Here is a 15,753-nt window from a genome sequence, read left to right as displayed (position 1 = left end):
AGATAATGATCTAGAAGTGCCATCATTATGTGGTTTTCCTCATCGACTCCCAGCATATCATTATACAAACAGTACATGTTTATGTCTTTGTATTACTTGTCGTTGGCCCTCGTAAATTACATGGTTTATGTTTATTCAGCAGAATCACATCACCTGAAAAGATGTAATGCTGCAGAAGCACTCAATTACCTAGGATTACAATTCCTTTTCTTCCCTCTTGAGGTTAAGACATAGTCATGTGCCAAAGGGATGGTAGGTGAAGACTTAAGGAGGTTTATTCTGCTCCTGGAGGCTAGAGCTACATTAAAAAAGAGAGAGGTAATCATAATCCCTCCTTTCTAAGGAAACAGACAAAAGGACACTGGTGTAAAACTTCCCCAAACAATTCAATTGGAGGAAGTGCTCGTCACTGACTTTTCCCCTCACCATGAAGGCACGTTTCCTTCCTAGTCTTTGCTTCTCTTATCTGGGAGAATTTTTTTTTCCCCCAAGCGAAGCATGAAGAGTTGTTAAGTGGAAAATGGAGGCTGAATTTTACATGGCGATCCTTACCAGCCTGATCTTCGGGAGCTCGGGTGAGTGGGTCTGCCTCAGTTTCCTGAGGCATCTCTCCCAGATTTAACAGAGAAGTCCTCGTGGCCTTTGAAAAGTGTCTGAAGTAAGGCAGAAATGAAACCAGGTCTCCATGGCAGTGGAGCCAAAGACAGTGAGGAGGGAGCAGTGCCCACCCTGCTGAGAATTCTCTCAGAAAGATCATGAAGGTCTCCTCAGGTCCTCCAGATGCCCTGGGCCGCTCAGCCCCCGACAGGGCATCTTTACAGGGGAGAAAGCAGAACCCTGAGAAGATGTCTTTACTGTTATGTAACAGTCTGTGGCTCCCCCATGCCTTTTTCCAATCAGGTTAAAGTTCTGCTTTTTTTCATATTAAAGGAAGAAAATATAAAGTAAAATGATTGAAGGGGATGAGGAGATGTATTTTATCTAGAAGTTGTCATTTGGAAGGGTTGTATATTTTCATGGGAGAAGTGGACATTTTAAGTAAAAACTCATTAAAAACGGTTCTGAGTCTGAATATTGCTTTTTAATGTGAATGTTTAACAAGTGGGTATTTAAGAAATGCTGAATGTTTTTTTTTTTTAACCTGTTAGTAATTAAGGAAAAACTATAGACATTATCACAAAATAGTAGCTTCTCTCCAGGAGTGTAATAAACTCAGTTTGTGATAATCAATATTTTCATTGGTTGCTATGAGCTAGGAGATTGTCCTTGGAAGGATGGAAAATTTTGTTTTATTTTTATCTTATGGTAAATGTGTCCAATTTTTAAAATCTTTACTCAAACTAAACAAATTGTAAACAAATACTTATTACAATGTGAATTCAAGGATTGAAAAGGTGGTTTTTTTTTTGTTTGTTTGTTTTTGAGTGAAAGTGATATGGAGTCAAATGATTAAAAAGGGAACTGAGTTTTACATAACTGTAGCATATTTACCTAACTGGGCTAACACAAGACACCACTTTCTTTGGATATGTCCTTCCTTATCCAAAGGAAAACCATATTCTCTGGATGGTTTTATTTTATTTTTTTTAAGTTTCCTTTCATTTTTCTTATAAGGTGTGTTTTCTTCCCCACACCATGTGAAAGTTTTAAAAAGAGGGAGAGGTGGTTGCTAAGTGTAACATTTTGACATTTTTGATCATCAGCCTTGTGGTTTTTATCTTTTAATTTAATTTATTAATTATTAGCTTTAGGATTTTTAAAATCACATGTGCTGACTCTGGGACTATTCTCTTGGAATGGTAGAAATAGCAAAATATAAATAGACCTAGTATTTTTACTTAGCTCATTTGTGGGAGGGTGGTTTTGATTTTTAAACAGTTCTTATAACTTGCTACACAGCACTTTATAAGCTTTTCGTCTTCCAGAGGGGTTTCAGATTGTCCATGTCCAGAAACATCAGTGCCTTTTCGTAAATGAGAGAGTGATCATGGGCTCCTGCAGTGGCACCAGCCAGAACCAGCAGTGGCTGTGGGCTGAGGATGGAAAGCTCCTCCACGTTGAATCTGCACTGTGCCTGGGCTTCTCCAGTTCCTCCGGTGGCCCTTCCCGTGCAGCCGTCCTCACCCCCTGCTCCCAAGCACCCCAGTGGACCTGCTATGAGCAGGAAGGGTTCCTTGAGGTAGAAAATACCTCCTTCTTTCTCAAGAAACAAGGCCCCAAAGTAGTGGTCAAGAAAGGCAGGAAATACCTTCATAGCTGGATGAAAATAAACGTCAACAAGGAGGGAAAAGTGGTCAATGAAAGCCTCTGCTTAAAAAAAGGTGAGCTATTCCTTTCAGAATCAATTCTGAAAGTCCTCCTACTCCATGTCTTGTTTTTATACCTCCAAGGGGAGTCTACATCCCTAGTACGTTTCTATGGAAGATTCATAAGCTACTGTGGACTGTGTGATTTCCAATAATGGAAAACTTCATCATCCTCATCATCAGCCCAACTCTTCCCTATCACCCATTCTTCCTGTCTTTTCTTGCTTATTTTACTAATTCAACAAACATTTCTTGAGCCTCTCCTTTGTGATAGACTACTAACCTGAAATAGTCTGTGCTATTTCATGTAGGATTATAGATGTAGGCATATACATAGCATATTTATGTAATGACTACAGACAATGATCAGGAAATTATTAGATTTTGCTGACACAGACACCTCGATCTTCTGATGAGAAAGATGACATCATCCAGGTGCGCTTGACAAGGCTGGCAAGGAAATAAATTGTGATTTTGCAAATCTTTTGTATTGATGTTTAAGTGTAGATATCTTTTGAAGGTAACATCCTTTTTTGAAATGGTAAGAACCAATGGGTGATGATAGATTTTTCCAATTTGTTGACCATTAATGGACACAGAAGACTTTTGCACAAACTTCTGATGTAGTACATCGTTCAGCCCTGAGCTAGGAATTTTTGTTTGTGGAATATACATGCAGCTTCATCCTCTCTTTAATCATTTTATTGTGAATTTATTCCTCTATTAGAGGTTTGCTTTAGGAAGTCATGAAAGATAAAACTAATAGAATCACAATATATTAGGCACAAAAAAGTCTTAGAAATCGCCAGAGAAATTATCTAAAAATGAGGCCTCTCACCAAGGAGATTGAAATTTGTCAAGGTTAAGTAAATTATTATTCCAGATAAATTAGGGCTAGGACTTTAACCCGAACTTCTTAGTTCCTTGTCCAGTATACATTCCCTTATACCAGTGGTTCCCAAATGCTTGACAAGACACTTTTGCCCAACTGGTTGCAAAAGAACCCCCAAAGGAAGGAAAGGAAGGGTTTATTAAAAACACAAATCACTAGGATTTCTTTCCATCATTTCTTCCTCCACAGTCACCTCCAAGATTCTGTATCAGGAAATCTGGATTTATACAAGGTTTTAAAAACAACTTCCCAGGTAGTGTGGGTTCATAATCCTGCTTGGGGATTCCCATCTGCAATACCCTTAAATCTTTTACTTAACTGCTCAGGTTTTAGGCTGATGTGTGTTTTTCCACCATGCTAGTCTTTGGACAGTTACCTGTCACTCAAGCATTTCATAAATTAAACTAGCATTTAATTAGATAACAGTTGAATGCAGTGGGCTCTTCTACAATGGCAGTTGAGAGTTAAGAGTTCCAGTTCCTATATCATTTCTGGCTATGCAAAGAAAATAAAAATATAAAAGTCAATTAGAAAATCAACTTTATCAAAGAAAATACAGCATATAACCCCAATTTGTACAATTCCTTTCTTGTAGTTCATTTAACAAAGGCCATCCCAAACCACATAGAAAGACTGTAAATATTCCAATTGGACTGCTATAGACAGGAAGTGAGATTCATCCCCAACTCACAATCAAATCTTAGCAGAAGATTAATTATTCTGGAGTTTAATAAAGGAGATATGGATCCAGTGGAGAGTTATGCAAGACAAAAGAATTCACAGACAAATTCTCTTCTTCTTTGACCCTTGTATAAAATATGTCCAGTGATGGACTTCATAAATAAAGTACATAGAATAGGCCATTTGCAATTACCTACTGAACATGCCATGTCCACAACATGCCTGGCAATGTGTGTTGAAAAAACAACAAATTTACAGAAAAAGAAAGAGTTTAAATTTGCACAATAGTGGAATAAAAAAATCTTATATTTGAATACACATAAGTAGCATACATGATTTAACACAATTATAAGCTAAAAAACAGACACACTTTTATGCTCTGCCTTAAACTCGGCATCAATTAAAGATTAAGAATGGTATTTGACATAGCATAAAATATGATATTTCTATAATATGAAAGTTAACCAATTTGTTAGAAAAGCCACTGTAAAAAATTAACCAAAACACCCTTAGATGTTTGCAATAAATGATTCCAAATATCTCTTTTTAAGTTGGTAATGAAATACTGCAAACTAAGGCAGCATAAATATGCATGATGTTCATCCATAGGATTTGAATTATTTCGTACATTCTTCAATAAAAGAAAGTATACTATAAAGGTAAAAATCTGAACCATATGTTCATATTTGTTTCACAATATGAAGGAAATATTCATGGTTTCATTCAAGCTTCCAAGTATTGTTTACCTAACAAGTATTATGTGCCAGAACTTGTGCTAGTAACCGATTATCCTACACCAGTGATTCTCAACCCATTTCATTTTGGAATTACATGATAGCTTTTAAATAATTAAATAATACTAATGCCTAGTCTCCCTCTTCTAGGCCAATTAAATCAGGCATTGTATTTTTCAAAAGTTTCCTAGGTGATTTCAACGTGGAACTGCATCAAAAACCATTAATTGTATCTTACTCCTTAGAGTAATGGGGAGGTCAGATAAGTAAATAGGTAATTATAACAGAGTGCAAAAAGAAGAAAGTACCCCTTTCCAATATCTATCCCTGTCACTGTATCACATTAAGCACCCATTCTTCATGATTCCTCTCCTACCCACAGTGCTAAGGATTGAATCCAGGGCCTGTGTAAGCTAGGCAAATGCTCTGCCACTAAGCTAAATCCCCAACCCCTAAGCACTCATTCTTTTTTAAAAAATTTCAAACTGTAGGTCAGTAGTAGAGTGCTTGTCTAGTTGGTGTAAGACCTTGGGTTTGATCCCCAGCACACACAAAAAATTTTATACACACACACACACACATACACACATAGGATAATTTACAATTGCATATTTTTAAGAATTTTTTTAGCTGTCAATAGTCCTTTATTTTATTTAAATGCAGTGCTGAGAATCAAACCCAGTGCCTCACCCATGCCAGGCAAGTGCCCTACCACTGAGCTACAACCCCAATCCAGTTGCATATTTTTTCAAACAGCCTTTTGAGTGTCTTGCAAAGTTTTACCATAATTCAGCTATATCCACTCTCAAAAGTAAGAGTGTGCTACTTTTCTTCTTCTCATTTACTCACTCCTCTATAACAAGTTGAATTGAATAGGTTAAAATTCAATTAAAAAGTTACTTTTTTTTTTCAGATGAGCATTTATACTACAGTAAGATATGTCAAATAATCATAACTTACTCTAGTGATTTTCTGTTTGGTTTTCTGTGCTAGGGTTGGAACCCAGGCCTTGTGCATGCTAGGCAAGCCTCTGCCATAGAGCTACACAAGCTGAGCTGGGGTTTTCACTAGAATATGAATATAAAATTGGTCTTTTTATTTACATAGCTCATATTTCTTCAAAACAATATAATAATAGGACAAATAAGACAATAGAATAAAATTTATTGGAATCTAATGAATAGAAACTTAATTAAATAGAGTATGTGGGTAGTGTGGAACCAGGGACACCTGTATGTGTCAGATGACCAATTTAAAGAAAAGATGGGATTGAGATATTTACCATTTCCTCTGAAATTCAAGTACCCTTAAGGAATACACTGTATATTTTAGACAAAGGAAGATTGTCCGTGGCAGACAGACTTTTTTTAAAAAAAGTAATTTTTGTAAAAATCAGAACAATAATATTATCATTCTGAGTCACAAGAATGATAATAAAAGCATTGTCTCCAAGATGCCAAGTAATCTGGCTAAAAATTGAGAAACATCATTCTTCTCATATATTCTTTTTCAATCAGATACCAAACATTCAAATATTTAGAGACATTCATGCTATCAGTTCACACAAGCTAGTCATCAATAATGTAATAAGATCTATTTGATAGCATTGGATTTTCATATAAAGATACTGTCGTTTTTTTTTTTTTTTTAAGGACCATTGCTTCTTCAAGAATGAAAACACACTCTGAGATCTCAATCTCTAACTGTAAATTCTTAAAATATAATACCATAAAGCGAGGGCATCCTGCTTAGCTTAACCTTCATAAGTTAAAAAGAAAATTAAATTATATTGTCTTACATTTTGGGGTGTACTTGTACATTAGTATATTCCAGGAAAGTTGACTTGAAATTTGATTTTAAAAAATCATTTCCTGATGACCTAGTCTTTTATATAACATAGGAGATACAGGGGGGGGGAAATGAAAAAGTAAATTGCAATGCTATAAGCCTATTGATAACAGGGATCATACATTGAGTCTTTATAAAGTATTCCCCTACCTTATTATACATGATCCCCAGTGGATGACTGAAATTGTAGATCATATCAAACCCTATGTATACCACTTTTTTCCCTATACATATAAATGATAAAGTTTAATTTATAAACTAGGCACAATGAGAGATTAACAATAATAACTAACAACAAATTTAAAAAATTACAATATACTCTACTAAAACTTATGTGAATACGATCTCTCTCTTCTCATAATACCTTATAGTACTTTCATTGTTTCACTTAAAGAAAGCACTTTAGAGCTTCTCTTTGATATACCCAAATCCTGGCCCTACTATTGTTACTACTATTATTTCCGAGCCATTATTTGGTAAGTAAGGGTTACCTGAACACAAGCACTGTGATACCACAACTGTGGATGTGATAACCAAGATGGCCATTGTGTTACTAATGGGCAGGTAGCATATACAGTGCAGATATACTAGATAAATAGATAATTCAAGTTCTGAGTGGAATAGAGTGGTAAAGCTTGAAATTTCATCACACTACTCATAAAGGTGCACAATTTAAAACTTACAAATTGTTTAAGAATTTTCCATTTAATATTTTCAGACTGAGGTTACCTGAAGAAAGTGAAATCATTAATAATGGATGACTTCAAAGCTAATCTTGTCATTCATGCTCAACAAATCCTGATTCAATGAAGGAATGTTTCAACTTCTGGAAAGTGTTGAGTGGGGAAACAATAAAGAAATAATAAAGATTTAAGGACTGCTTTGAGGAATACTACATTGAAATTATGACTATTGCCTTTGTCTTCTATCCAATCCAAGTATGAGTTTTAAACCAACCAAGCCATTAAAACTTACAGTTGCATCTATTCCAGCAGAGAGTAGGCTTGGTCTCCTAAGATTAATGAAGCTGTATAGATCTGATGAAGAAAACAAGTTATTATTTGACCTCCATATCTATATGGGAAACAGGGAGATTTACTTTAAGGAACTTACTGGTTTGCAAATAGAGCTAAGCAAATAATCCTTGGCATAGAAAACTAAAACATTTTGAACTTGCAACTAACTTTAAGAATACCAGCACAAATCCTAGAGCAGATAGATTGTATGGATGTAGTTCTAGTTCTGCAGGTAAAGGTTGAAAAATTCTATCCATGGTTTGTGTACATTTTCCAAGGGATACCAAGTCTCCTTACATTTACAAAAACCTGGATGGTTGTCTAAAATTATTATTTTTACTCAGTTGCTTCATATTGTACAGAGAGTGATAGTGAAAATAAAATGTTAGTCAACCAATAAACATTTATTCAGTACTCAATATACATTCACTCATTTCTTGTGTTTATCTAAAGGCAGATAAATTTTCAACTGTCCTTGATATGGCTAAGTTGAAGAAATCACTAAAAAGGATTTTGCTGAAGCAGTAAGCCATATTGTTGGGAGCCTCCATAGACCTGCTGGTTAAAATAATTGTTTAATTGTAGTAATTTAGGTGAAAGCATAAAATGCATAAGAATTGTAAAAGATAAGCCATCATATACACCTTCGAGAGAAAAGGTTTTAGAAGAAATTATTTGTGTTAGTGCCCCTGCTTGTAAATACCGTTTGTGGGAGATAACAAAAAGACAGGAAGTGTCTTGTTTATATACAGACCTACTTGGGCCAAGTTGGATGTAACAGACATTTTAGGTATGTTTTCTCTTTGCATCATCAACATGGGCCTTGTAGTGTACCATTATTTTTATATAATCTTTGAAAATAATATCATTTATGGTTATTTATTTGATCATTGAAAATGGCTGGCACATTATTCAGAATTCCCCAACCATTTTCAGCCCATGTGCTTTCTGGGATTTGGGGTTTGTTTGTTTTGTTGTTTGACTTTGTTGAGCCCTTTCCATCATTTAAAAGACATATAAAGTAATTTAATAGATTTTCATAAGCCCTAAAATTCTCATTTGTCCTGCTGCATGAAACAAATTAAATTTTTTTTCACTCTAAAGTTTTATCCTCCAGATGATTTACTCACTTTTAAAGGGCATATTAAATTTAATATCTTCCTGCAGAATAATAAGTACCAATATAGTTAAAATTTTCTATCTCCAAAATGAATTTAATTCAAGTTATTCTGTTTCCAACATGCTAAAAAGTTATTTGTATCATTTAAAGAAGAGAAGTTAGCAAGTCATGTGTCATCCTTATTGTCGTACAAGAAAGTCTTATTTTTATTTAATTTTAATTCTTTCTGAATCACAGATCAATGAATAAACAAATATACACTGCTCTTTTTAAAGATGTGTTTGAGCTGGGTGTGGTGGTTCACACCTCCCAGCAACTTGGGAGGCTGAGATAGGAGGACCATAAGTTCAAGACCAGCCTTAGCAACTTGTGAGAACCTGTCTCAAAATAAAAAATAAAAAGAACTGGGGATGTGATAAAGTGTACCTGGATTAAATCTCCAGTACCAAAAAATAAAAATATATGAAAATAAATTTTTTAAACATGTGTTAGAAAGATACAGTCATCGCAAATAATTTCATAGGTGATATTACACTATGCAGAGAACTATTTGCAACTTACGTGCTAAAACATTTTAGATTGGAAGCAGGATGGTCCCCCTTGCCTTGAATTGTGTTCTAATTTTGTTATAATGTGAAAACAATGTAGTAGCAATGGTACAATAAAGTTTTAAAAATAGCTTTAACATATTGTTCCATTGTGTAAGAACTTTTCCTTGTATTTGTCAGAACTGCTCTTTCTTGAATAGTGAAACATATATACCTTTTCAAAGAACATCAGAAGAATTCATAGACGTGAAAGCATCCAAAGATCTACCATTTTTAGTATAAATTCATACATCTGTTTCAAGGAAGAATTCAGGAGATAGAAAAATAAACTTATTTTGCTAGTTTTTTATATTTCTATAACAGATTTTCTTTCCTTTCATCTATTTAATATTCCTTCAATACCCAGATAATAAGTTTTAAGAATTTCACTTTGACTAAAGCCATACACTTAGAGTCACCTAGGAAACTTGTTAGGAAGGCAGGTTTTGGGTCCTGCATCAAATCTACTGAATCACAAGCTCTAGAGGGGGTGCCAAGGCAAACTGGTGCCAAAGGTGAGTCTGATTCCTACCAACATTTGCAAACTGTTGCTTTAAAATTCACAAAATAAGTTAAGACCAAGACTTATTTCTGACTTCTTAAATAGCATAACTTAAAAGCACAGACACAAAATGAAGATGTACTGGACCTAAGTATTCTGGAAAAAAAAAAAAGGAGGTGTAGCCTAAAATGGAAAAAGGACATGTTTGGTTTGAGGTGTTTTAAAAATATATGTAGAAGGTTAATTAAAGACAATTACAGGCTGCCAAATTTTTCCCCATAATATAGCCAAAAGCTACACATGGTGGTAAGATAAGCTGTGTTATTTGCAGAAGTTATGAGACTGTTTTGATCATTTATCTAATTTTGAGAGAGTCCAGTTTCATCCACTGAATTAATTATGTAAGTTAACTAAAAATAAAATTCTTAGGACAAAAATTTACCAACTATTCCTTAGTGAAGAGTAAGCATAGCTTGCCATATGAAGAAATGTAATTGAAGGCTTGGTATTTGGAACCATTTTTTTGTTGTTCTAACCCCATCATTAAAAAAATTTTTTAAGGCTCTAAGAGCTAAAATTGTCATAGGTAGTAGTCATCTCAGAGAATTAGCATTGGCCAAAGTTCAAATCACCAAAATGCTGATCTCCCTATACACAAAGCTTTCTATCCCCACAATAGAAAAATGTCTATTTAAGGGAATAGTCAAGCACCTAACTCAATTAACTGCAAAAGTAAAACTGTTTCTTGGCGTTCCTTGTGAAGGAAACTCACTAATAGTATGATTGAGTTTGTCATGTAAAAACACCTCAAGGATCAATATGCCAGTCTGTGTCCAGAGAGGCCGATCCAAGCACAAAGACAGTGATAGTTGTACGTGATTTGGAAGAATAAAGACAGAAACTAAAAAGAACATCTAGAAGACTTTCAAAGCCTAGACCTAATAGATATGCAACTAGAGTTAATACATCAGGATTATGTACAATGCCCAGTTATATTTCAGTTTCAGATGAATAGATCATTTTTAGTATATTTGTGATATACAATATAATATGTCATATAATCTTTGTAGTATTGTCTATTTGGAATAGTGAGTTATACTAAAAAAATTATTGGTTGTTTACTTGAAATTCTAATTTAACTGGGTGTCACTTATTTTTATTTGCTAAATCCATCAATATACAAAGCACTTTGCTCAACCCTCTACATTTCAAAGGAAGCATGCATAATAGCCATGATTATTTTATTAGCTTTTAGGACAGTTGTTGCTATACATATTTTTAAATATATATATATATATCGAGAGAGAGAGTTAGTTCTTAGGACAAAAATTTACCAACTACTCCTTAGTGGAGTGTAAGCATAGCTTGCCATATGAAAAAATGTAATATATATAATCTTTTTTTGTACTCGGGATTGAACCCAAGGGAGCTTAACCACTGAACTACATTCCCAGACCTTTTTATTTTATTTTATTTATTTATGTTATTTATTTATTTATTTTTGAGACAGGGTCTTGCTAAGTTGTTTAGGGCCTTGCTAAGTTGCTGAGACTGGCCTTGAACTTGTAATTCTCTTGCCTCAGCCTTCCAAGTGACTGGGATTATAGGCATGTGCCACCTTGCTGCTATTTATATCTTATTAAATGGTAAAAGTAGCTTTGTTGTTGGGATCCTCTTTTTGTGGTCATCCTCATATTTACATACATTATCATATGAAACATATTAGTCCATTGAAACTGGGATGGAAAGGAATAAGGCTCAAAATGGGTCAATAAGAACAGAAAAGGGAAAATGTGATGACTAATTACTTCTTTAGGACACTTTTGCCCAGCACATAGTAGTTGCTTCATAAATAGTTGTCCGAATGAATGAATCAATAAAGGAAGAGTAAAAACTAAAATCTTTCCCCTGACAGTCTTTAAGCCAAAACAATTCAGTAATGGTTATCTGATATGATAACATTTTGTGGGTTCTTATATTCCTGGAAACTCACCTTTGGCGGAATCAGTGGAAACATCTAAACATATCACCTCAACCCATAATTTATAGAACTTTCCAATGCTTCATATTATAGGATTGTGCTCTAAAGTCTTGCATACAAAGGGTTTCCAATGATTAGCATTATCAGCATCACCTGAGAGATTGTTAGAAATGCAGATATTGCATGTTAGCAGTATCCTCAAAAGATGGAGAGCCCATTTTTAAATTATGGCCAAGTGAACCTAATTCAGAAAATAATGTTGTTTTACTCTGGGAAGTTCAGCCTTACAAAGTAAAGCTATAAATTAATCCCACCAGCTCATGTATTTTAAATCAATTCACCATTCTTCCAGAAGATAGATAGCTTAGAAAATACAACAGTTCCATGATTTGGACTCATTCCATTAGAATTAAAAACAGTTTGCAACAATAGGTACCAATTGCTTAGTAGGGTGACTTTAGATAACAATAATGTACAGTACATTTCCAAAAGCTGGAAGAAAGGATTCTACATGTTTGCACCATAAAGAAACAATAAACATTTGAGGAGTTAGATATGTTTAACCAGATTTAAACATTACACAGTATTCAAAGGTATTGAAACATCTCTATCACCCCATTAATATGTGCAACATTTATGTCTGTATGTATCAGTTAAAAAGAAAATTAAATGCTGAGTGTGGTGGTGCACACCTGTAACCCCAGCAACTAGGGAGGCTGAGACAAAAGGATAGCAAGCTTGAGGTCAGTCTAGGCAACTTAGCAAGATCCTGAGCAGTTTAGCAAGATCCTGTCCTAAAAAAAAAAAATTAAAAAGAACTGAGAATGTAGCTCAGTGGTAGAACACCCCTGGGTTCAATCTCCAGTACCAAAAAATAAACTAGTTTATTAATTAAAAAGTACAAATTACATTTAAAAACATTTGCACTAAAAAGAAATAAATGTCCTTACTCCCCCAAGGAATTGTCAGACTTCATGATGAACTTAAGCAGGTCATTAATGGTGATTCTCTTGTTTAATACCTTCTTTGAAAAGCTGAAGAAAGCTATAGCAGTTACCCATAGAAGAACCAGTACACAAGCTATATACTCTGAATTTTGCATTGAGTTTTAGAGATTAGCAGACCCCCCCCCAAGAAAAAAACAATCCAGCAATCCCACAGATGTTCATGGAGTAAATTTAATTCTGTTTTCTATATGGAACTGGCGTTTTTTCCCATAGCACAGTTTTCACAACTTTCCCATCACCATAAAACTGATGGAAGGGGATGGGTAATTGCTGGGACAAATGGACATTGTCATCCACCTAAAAGATCTTTGCTTTTTTTTCGTACAATTCATCTTATCTACACGCCCATTATTGAAAGGTGTCTTCTTTTTCTAAGTAACATTGTTTTTATGTGAAGAATCCATAAAATGTGAGAATAATTTTTGTAACTGTCCTTTCTTTACTTCAGCTGGCCTGGGAGCAGAAGTTTCAGTGAGGAGCACTAGAAACACAGCTCCTCCCCAGATCCCTACTACTTTATTTAATACAGTTCCATATAGCCCGGAGCACCTTCTTAGGAACACCACGGAGGCCTTCATCAGGAACACTACAGAAAACCACAGCCACAACAGCAGCAAGAAGCCTTACCCCAGTCTGCCTGCGACTGGAATTGCAGATACATCGTGGGTGCCATCAACTACTTGGCCCTTCTCCAGTACCACCAAAGAGGTAAAAGGTGGGGGCGAGGTGTGGTTGTGAACAGCCACAGGAAGCCCATGGTCCGAAAATACTTGCTTTGTTAAAGAGGCCACTATTTCAGGGGCAGACCAGGCGCCCTGTATCTTAACTATAAATGGTCCACAAATGCATTTTGCATAATGAGAAAGACCTTTGACATTGAATTGAAATTTCTGTCTTTGTGAGGTGAAGATTATTAGGCCGCTGTAACATAACTGTACGCCTGTAGGTTGGCTACATTTTTTAACTAAATCAGGGTTCACGGTCTTACACGTGACTTGAAACCAGAAAATAGGAGTCAGTAGCTGGCAGGGGACCCTGCATACATGTCATGATCATTTCTGTTGTAAATGAGAGAAAGAGTCGCACAGCAACAGCAGAGTCAGAAATCACTCTAATAATGGACTGGGAACACAAAGATAAGCAATAGTAACGTGCCATTTCCACATCCACATTTTTGAGCCTCACCTACTTACGGTCTCCCTTAGTATGTAAGGTGACAGAGGAGTGAAGTGACTTAGAGGCAGTGATGGCGTGGTCCTCTTAAGGAATCCACTCCAATAGTGGTTCTGTCTTGAATGCTCATCACTTTGGTTTTGCTTTCCTTTCAGGGTTTTGGGTCACCATTGAGACTGTAACAGTGTAATTCCAACAGATCAGAAAAGGTCAGGTACTGGAGCCATGGGTGTAGCTCAGTAATAAAGTGCATACTTAGCATGTATGCATACCTGTGTTCAATCCGCAGCTCTAGAATGAAAAAACAAAAAAGGATCTTTGCTTTTTTTTCAGGTTTCACTTGGCAGTGTTCAGCTCTTTCCTAATAAGCAACCCAAATAATTTTAAAAATTAAATTAAATTAAAAAGCTCAGCACTATTCAAATGGCATAACACTCATTTAGTGCTCTGGTTTCTTTTGCATTGGTTCTAACCTAATACCACACGTGGTTCCCAGTTAGTGAGCCCATGCTTCATTATTGATCACAAAACAACTATAGCCAGTATCTCGAACAACTCATGGGATCTTATTTTTATCTTCACTTTTCTATTACCATAAATCTTCCCTCTGTCCTCTCCTTGTCACTGAAGAGAAGTTAGGAAGGCCCCATTACCTTTCTGGAATCTCTTTACATCATCTGTACAACTCAGCATTCAATCTTCATCCATTAACAAAAATATCCACTTCAGGAATCCAAACTCTAATTATGATTTAAAGATAAATCATAATTACCCAGTATGGACTTAAAATAGGGAAAGAGGAACATGTCCAAAGTCTTTCACTTTCCACCTAGGCTTTTACCCACCTATCCTGGCTCAGTAATTATGGGTTCAGATCTGTCTGGACTTGGAAAGTGGGAAAGGAAGACAGGAAATGGAACAGGAGAGCTATGACTTAAGGCTACCATCATGAACTGGCACTGTGCTCTCCCTAATTCTCCAGCTCCTGAACCCTTTCAGCCACTAACATGAGTGAGAGATTCACCACTTACTTTTGAAAATGAGTGTTTGTTGGTGGAACACCTCCTTATTTTGGTTGAATGAATCTCAACCAAAACTTCCTTACTAACATTAGCTTACAAGAGTATTCATTTACATCAGAGCTTAATTATATATAACACTACAGAAAAAAATAAGTGTATCAAATAAGAAACATTGAATAAAAACTAGCATAGATACATCTGCTAGAACACCAAAAGGTTGTCTTTTGGCAAAGAGACTACTTCCCATTTTTGCCCAGGTTTGACTATTGTGAAACACAGAGTTTCAAGACTTGGCTGGGCTCTGCTGAAATCTGTCCAGAACAACCAGCTACAGAGCTCTGATGCAGGCACACCACCCATTGGGCCCATCCAGCCCTGTATTACAGAGTTCACCTGACTCAGCCCCCAAGCTGGGTTTGTGGTTTGTAGCTTTGGATGATGGCAAAAAAACCGGTGATTTTTTTTTTTCTTTTTTAGGCTCACTTTTTTTTTTTTTTTTTTTTTTTTTTTATAACAACCCATTCTCTGGAGAAGTAGCCCACTCCATTAATCCTTTCAGGAAGGTAATAACCCCATAACCTAATTATTTTCTTTAGAGGACCCCCCACCTCAGTACCATTACATTGATAATCCTCCCGAAACATGAATCGTTGAGGGAAAAACCACATCCAAACCATTACAATATTACTGTTAAATCAGTTAACCTTATATAAGATTCCCTGAACAAAAACAAAAAAAACCACTCAACTCTGTCCACATTGCAGTGAACAGGCAGTCCAATTTGTTTGCACCCTCAGAGAATTATATAGTTTATGTAATTCTTACCCCATTCTGTTGTGATTGATACAGGATGATGTAGTAGCCACCTACGGTCTAATGCTTGA

The 15,753-nt window shown here is 35.5% G+C and overlaps 1 protein-coding gene across 1 annotated transcript in view; it reads left to right on the top strand.

Annotated features, from left to right (window-relative positions):
* The first annotated feature begins 490 nt into the window (after nucleotides 1–490).
* Ptprb (protein tyrosine phosphatase receptor type B) overlaps nucleotides 491–15,753 on the top strand; it is a 116,747-nt gene continuing 101,484 nt past the window's right edge. Inside the window, exons 1-3 of the mRNA XM_047549121.1 lie at nucleotides 491–575; nucleotides 1,926–2,321; nucleotides 13,123–13,382. Of these exons, the coding sequence (XP_047405077.1) occupies nucleotides 521–575; nucleotides 1,926–2,321; nucleotides 13,123–13,382 (711 nt within the window). The 5' untranslated portion in view covers nucleotides 491–520. The remainder of the gene's footprint in view (nucleotides 576–1,925; nucleotides 2,322–13,122; nucleotides 13,383–15,753) is intronic.

This window comes from Sciurus carolinensis, chromosome 4 (assembly GCF_902686445.1).
Source record: "Sciurus carolinensis chromosome 4, mSciCar1.2, whole genome shotgun sequence".
In the NCBI taxonomy this organism is placed as follows: domain Eukaryota; kingdom Metazoa; phylum Chordata; class Mammalia; order Rodentia; family Sciuridae; genus Sciurus; species Sciurus carolinensis.
The sequence above is the reverse complement of the archived record's forward strand: the minus strand, read 5'-3'. Positions and strand labels throughout refer to the sequence as shown.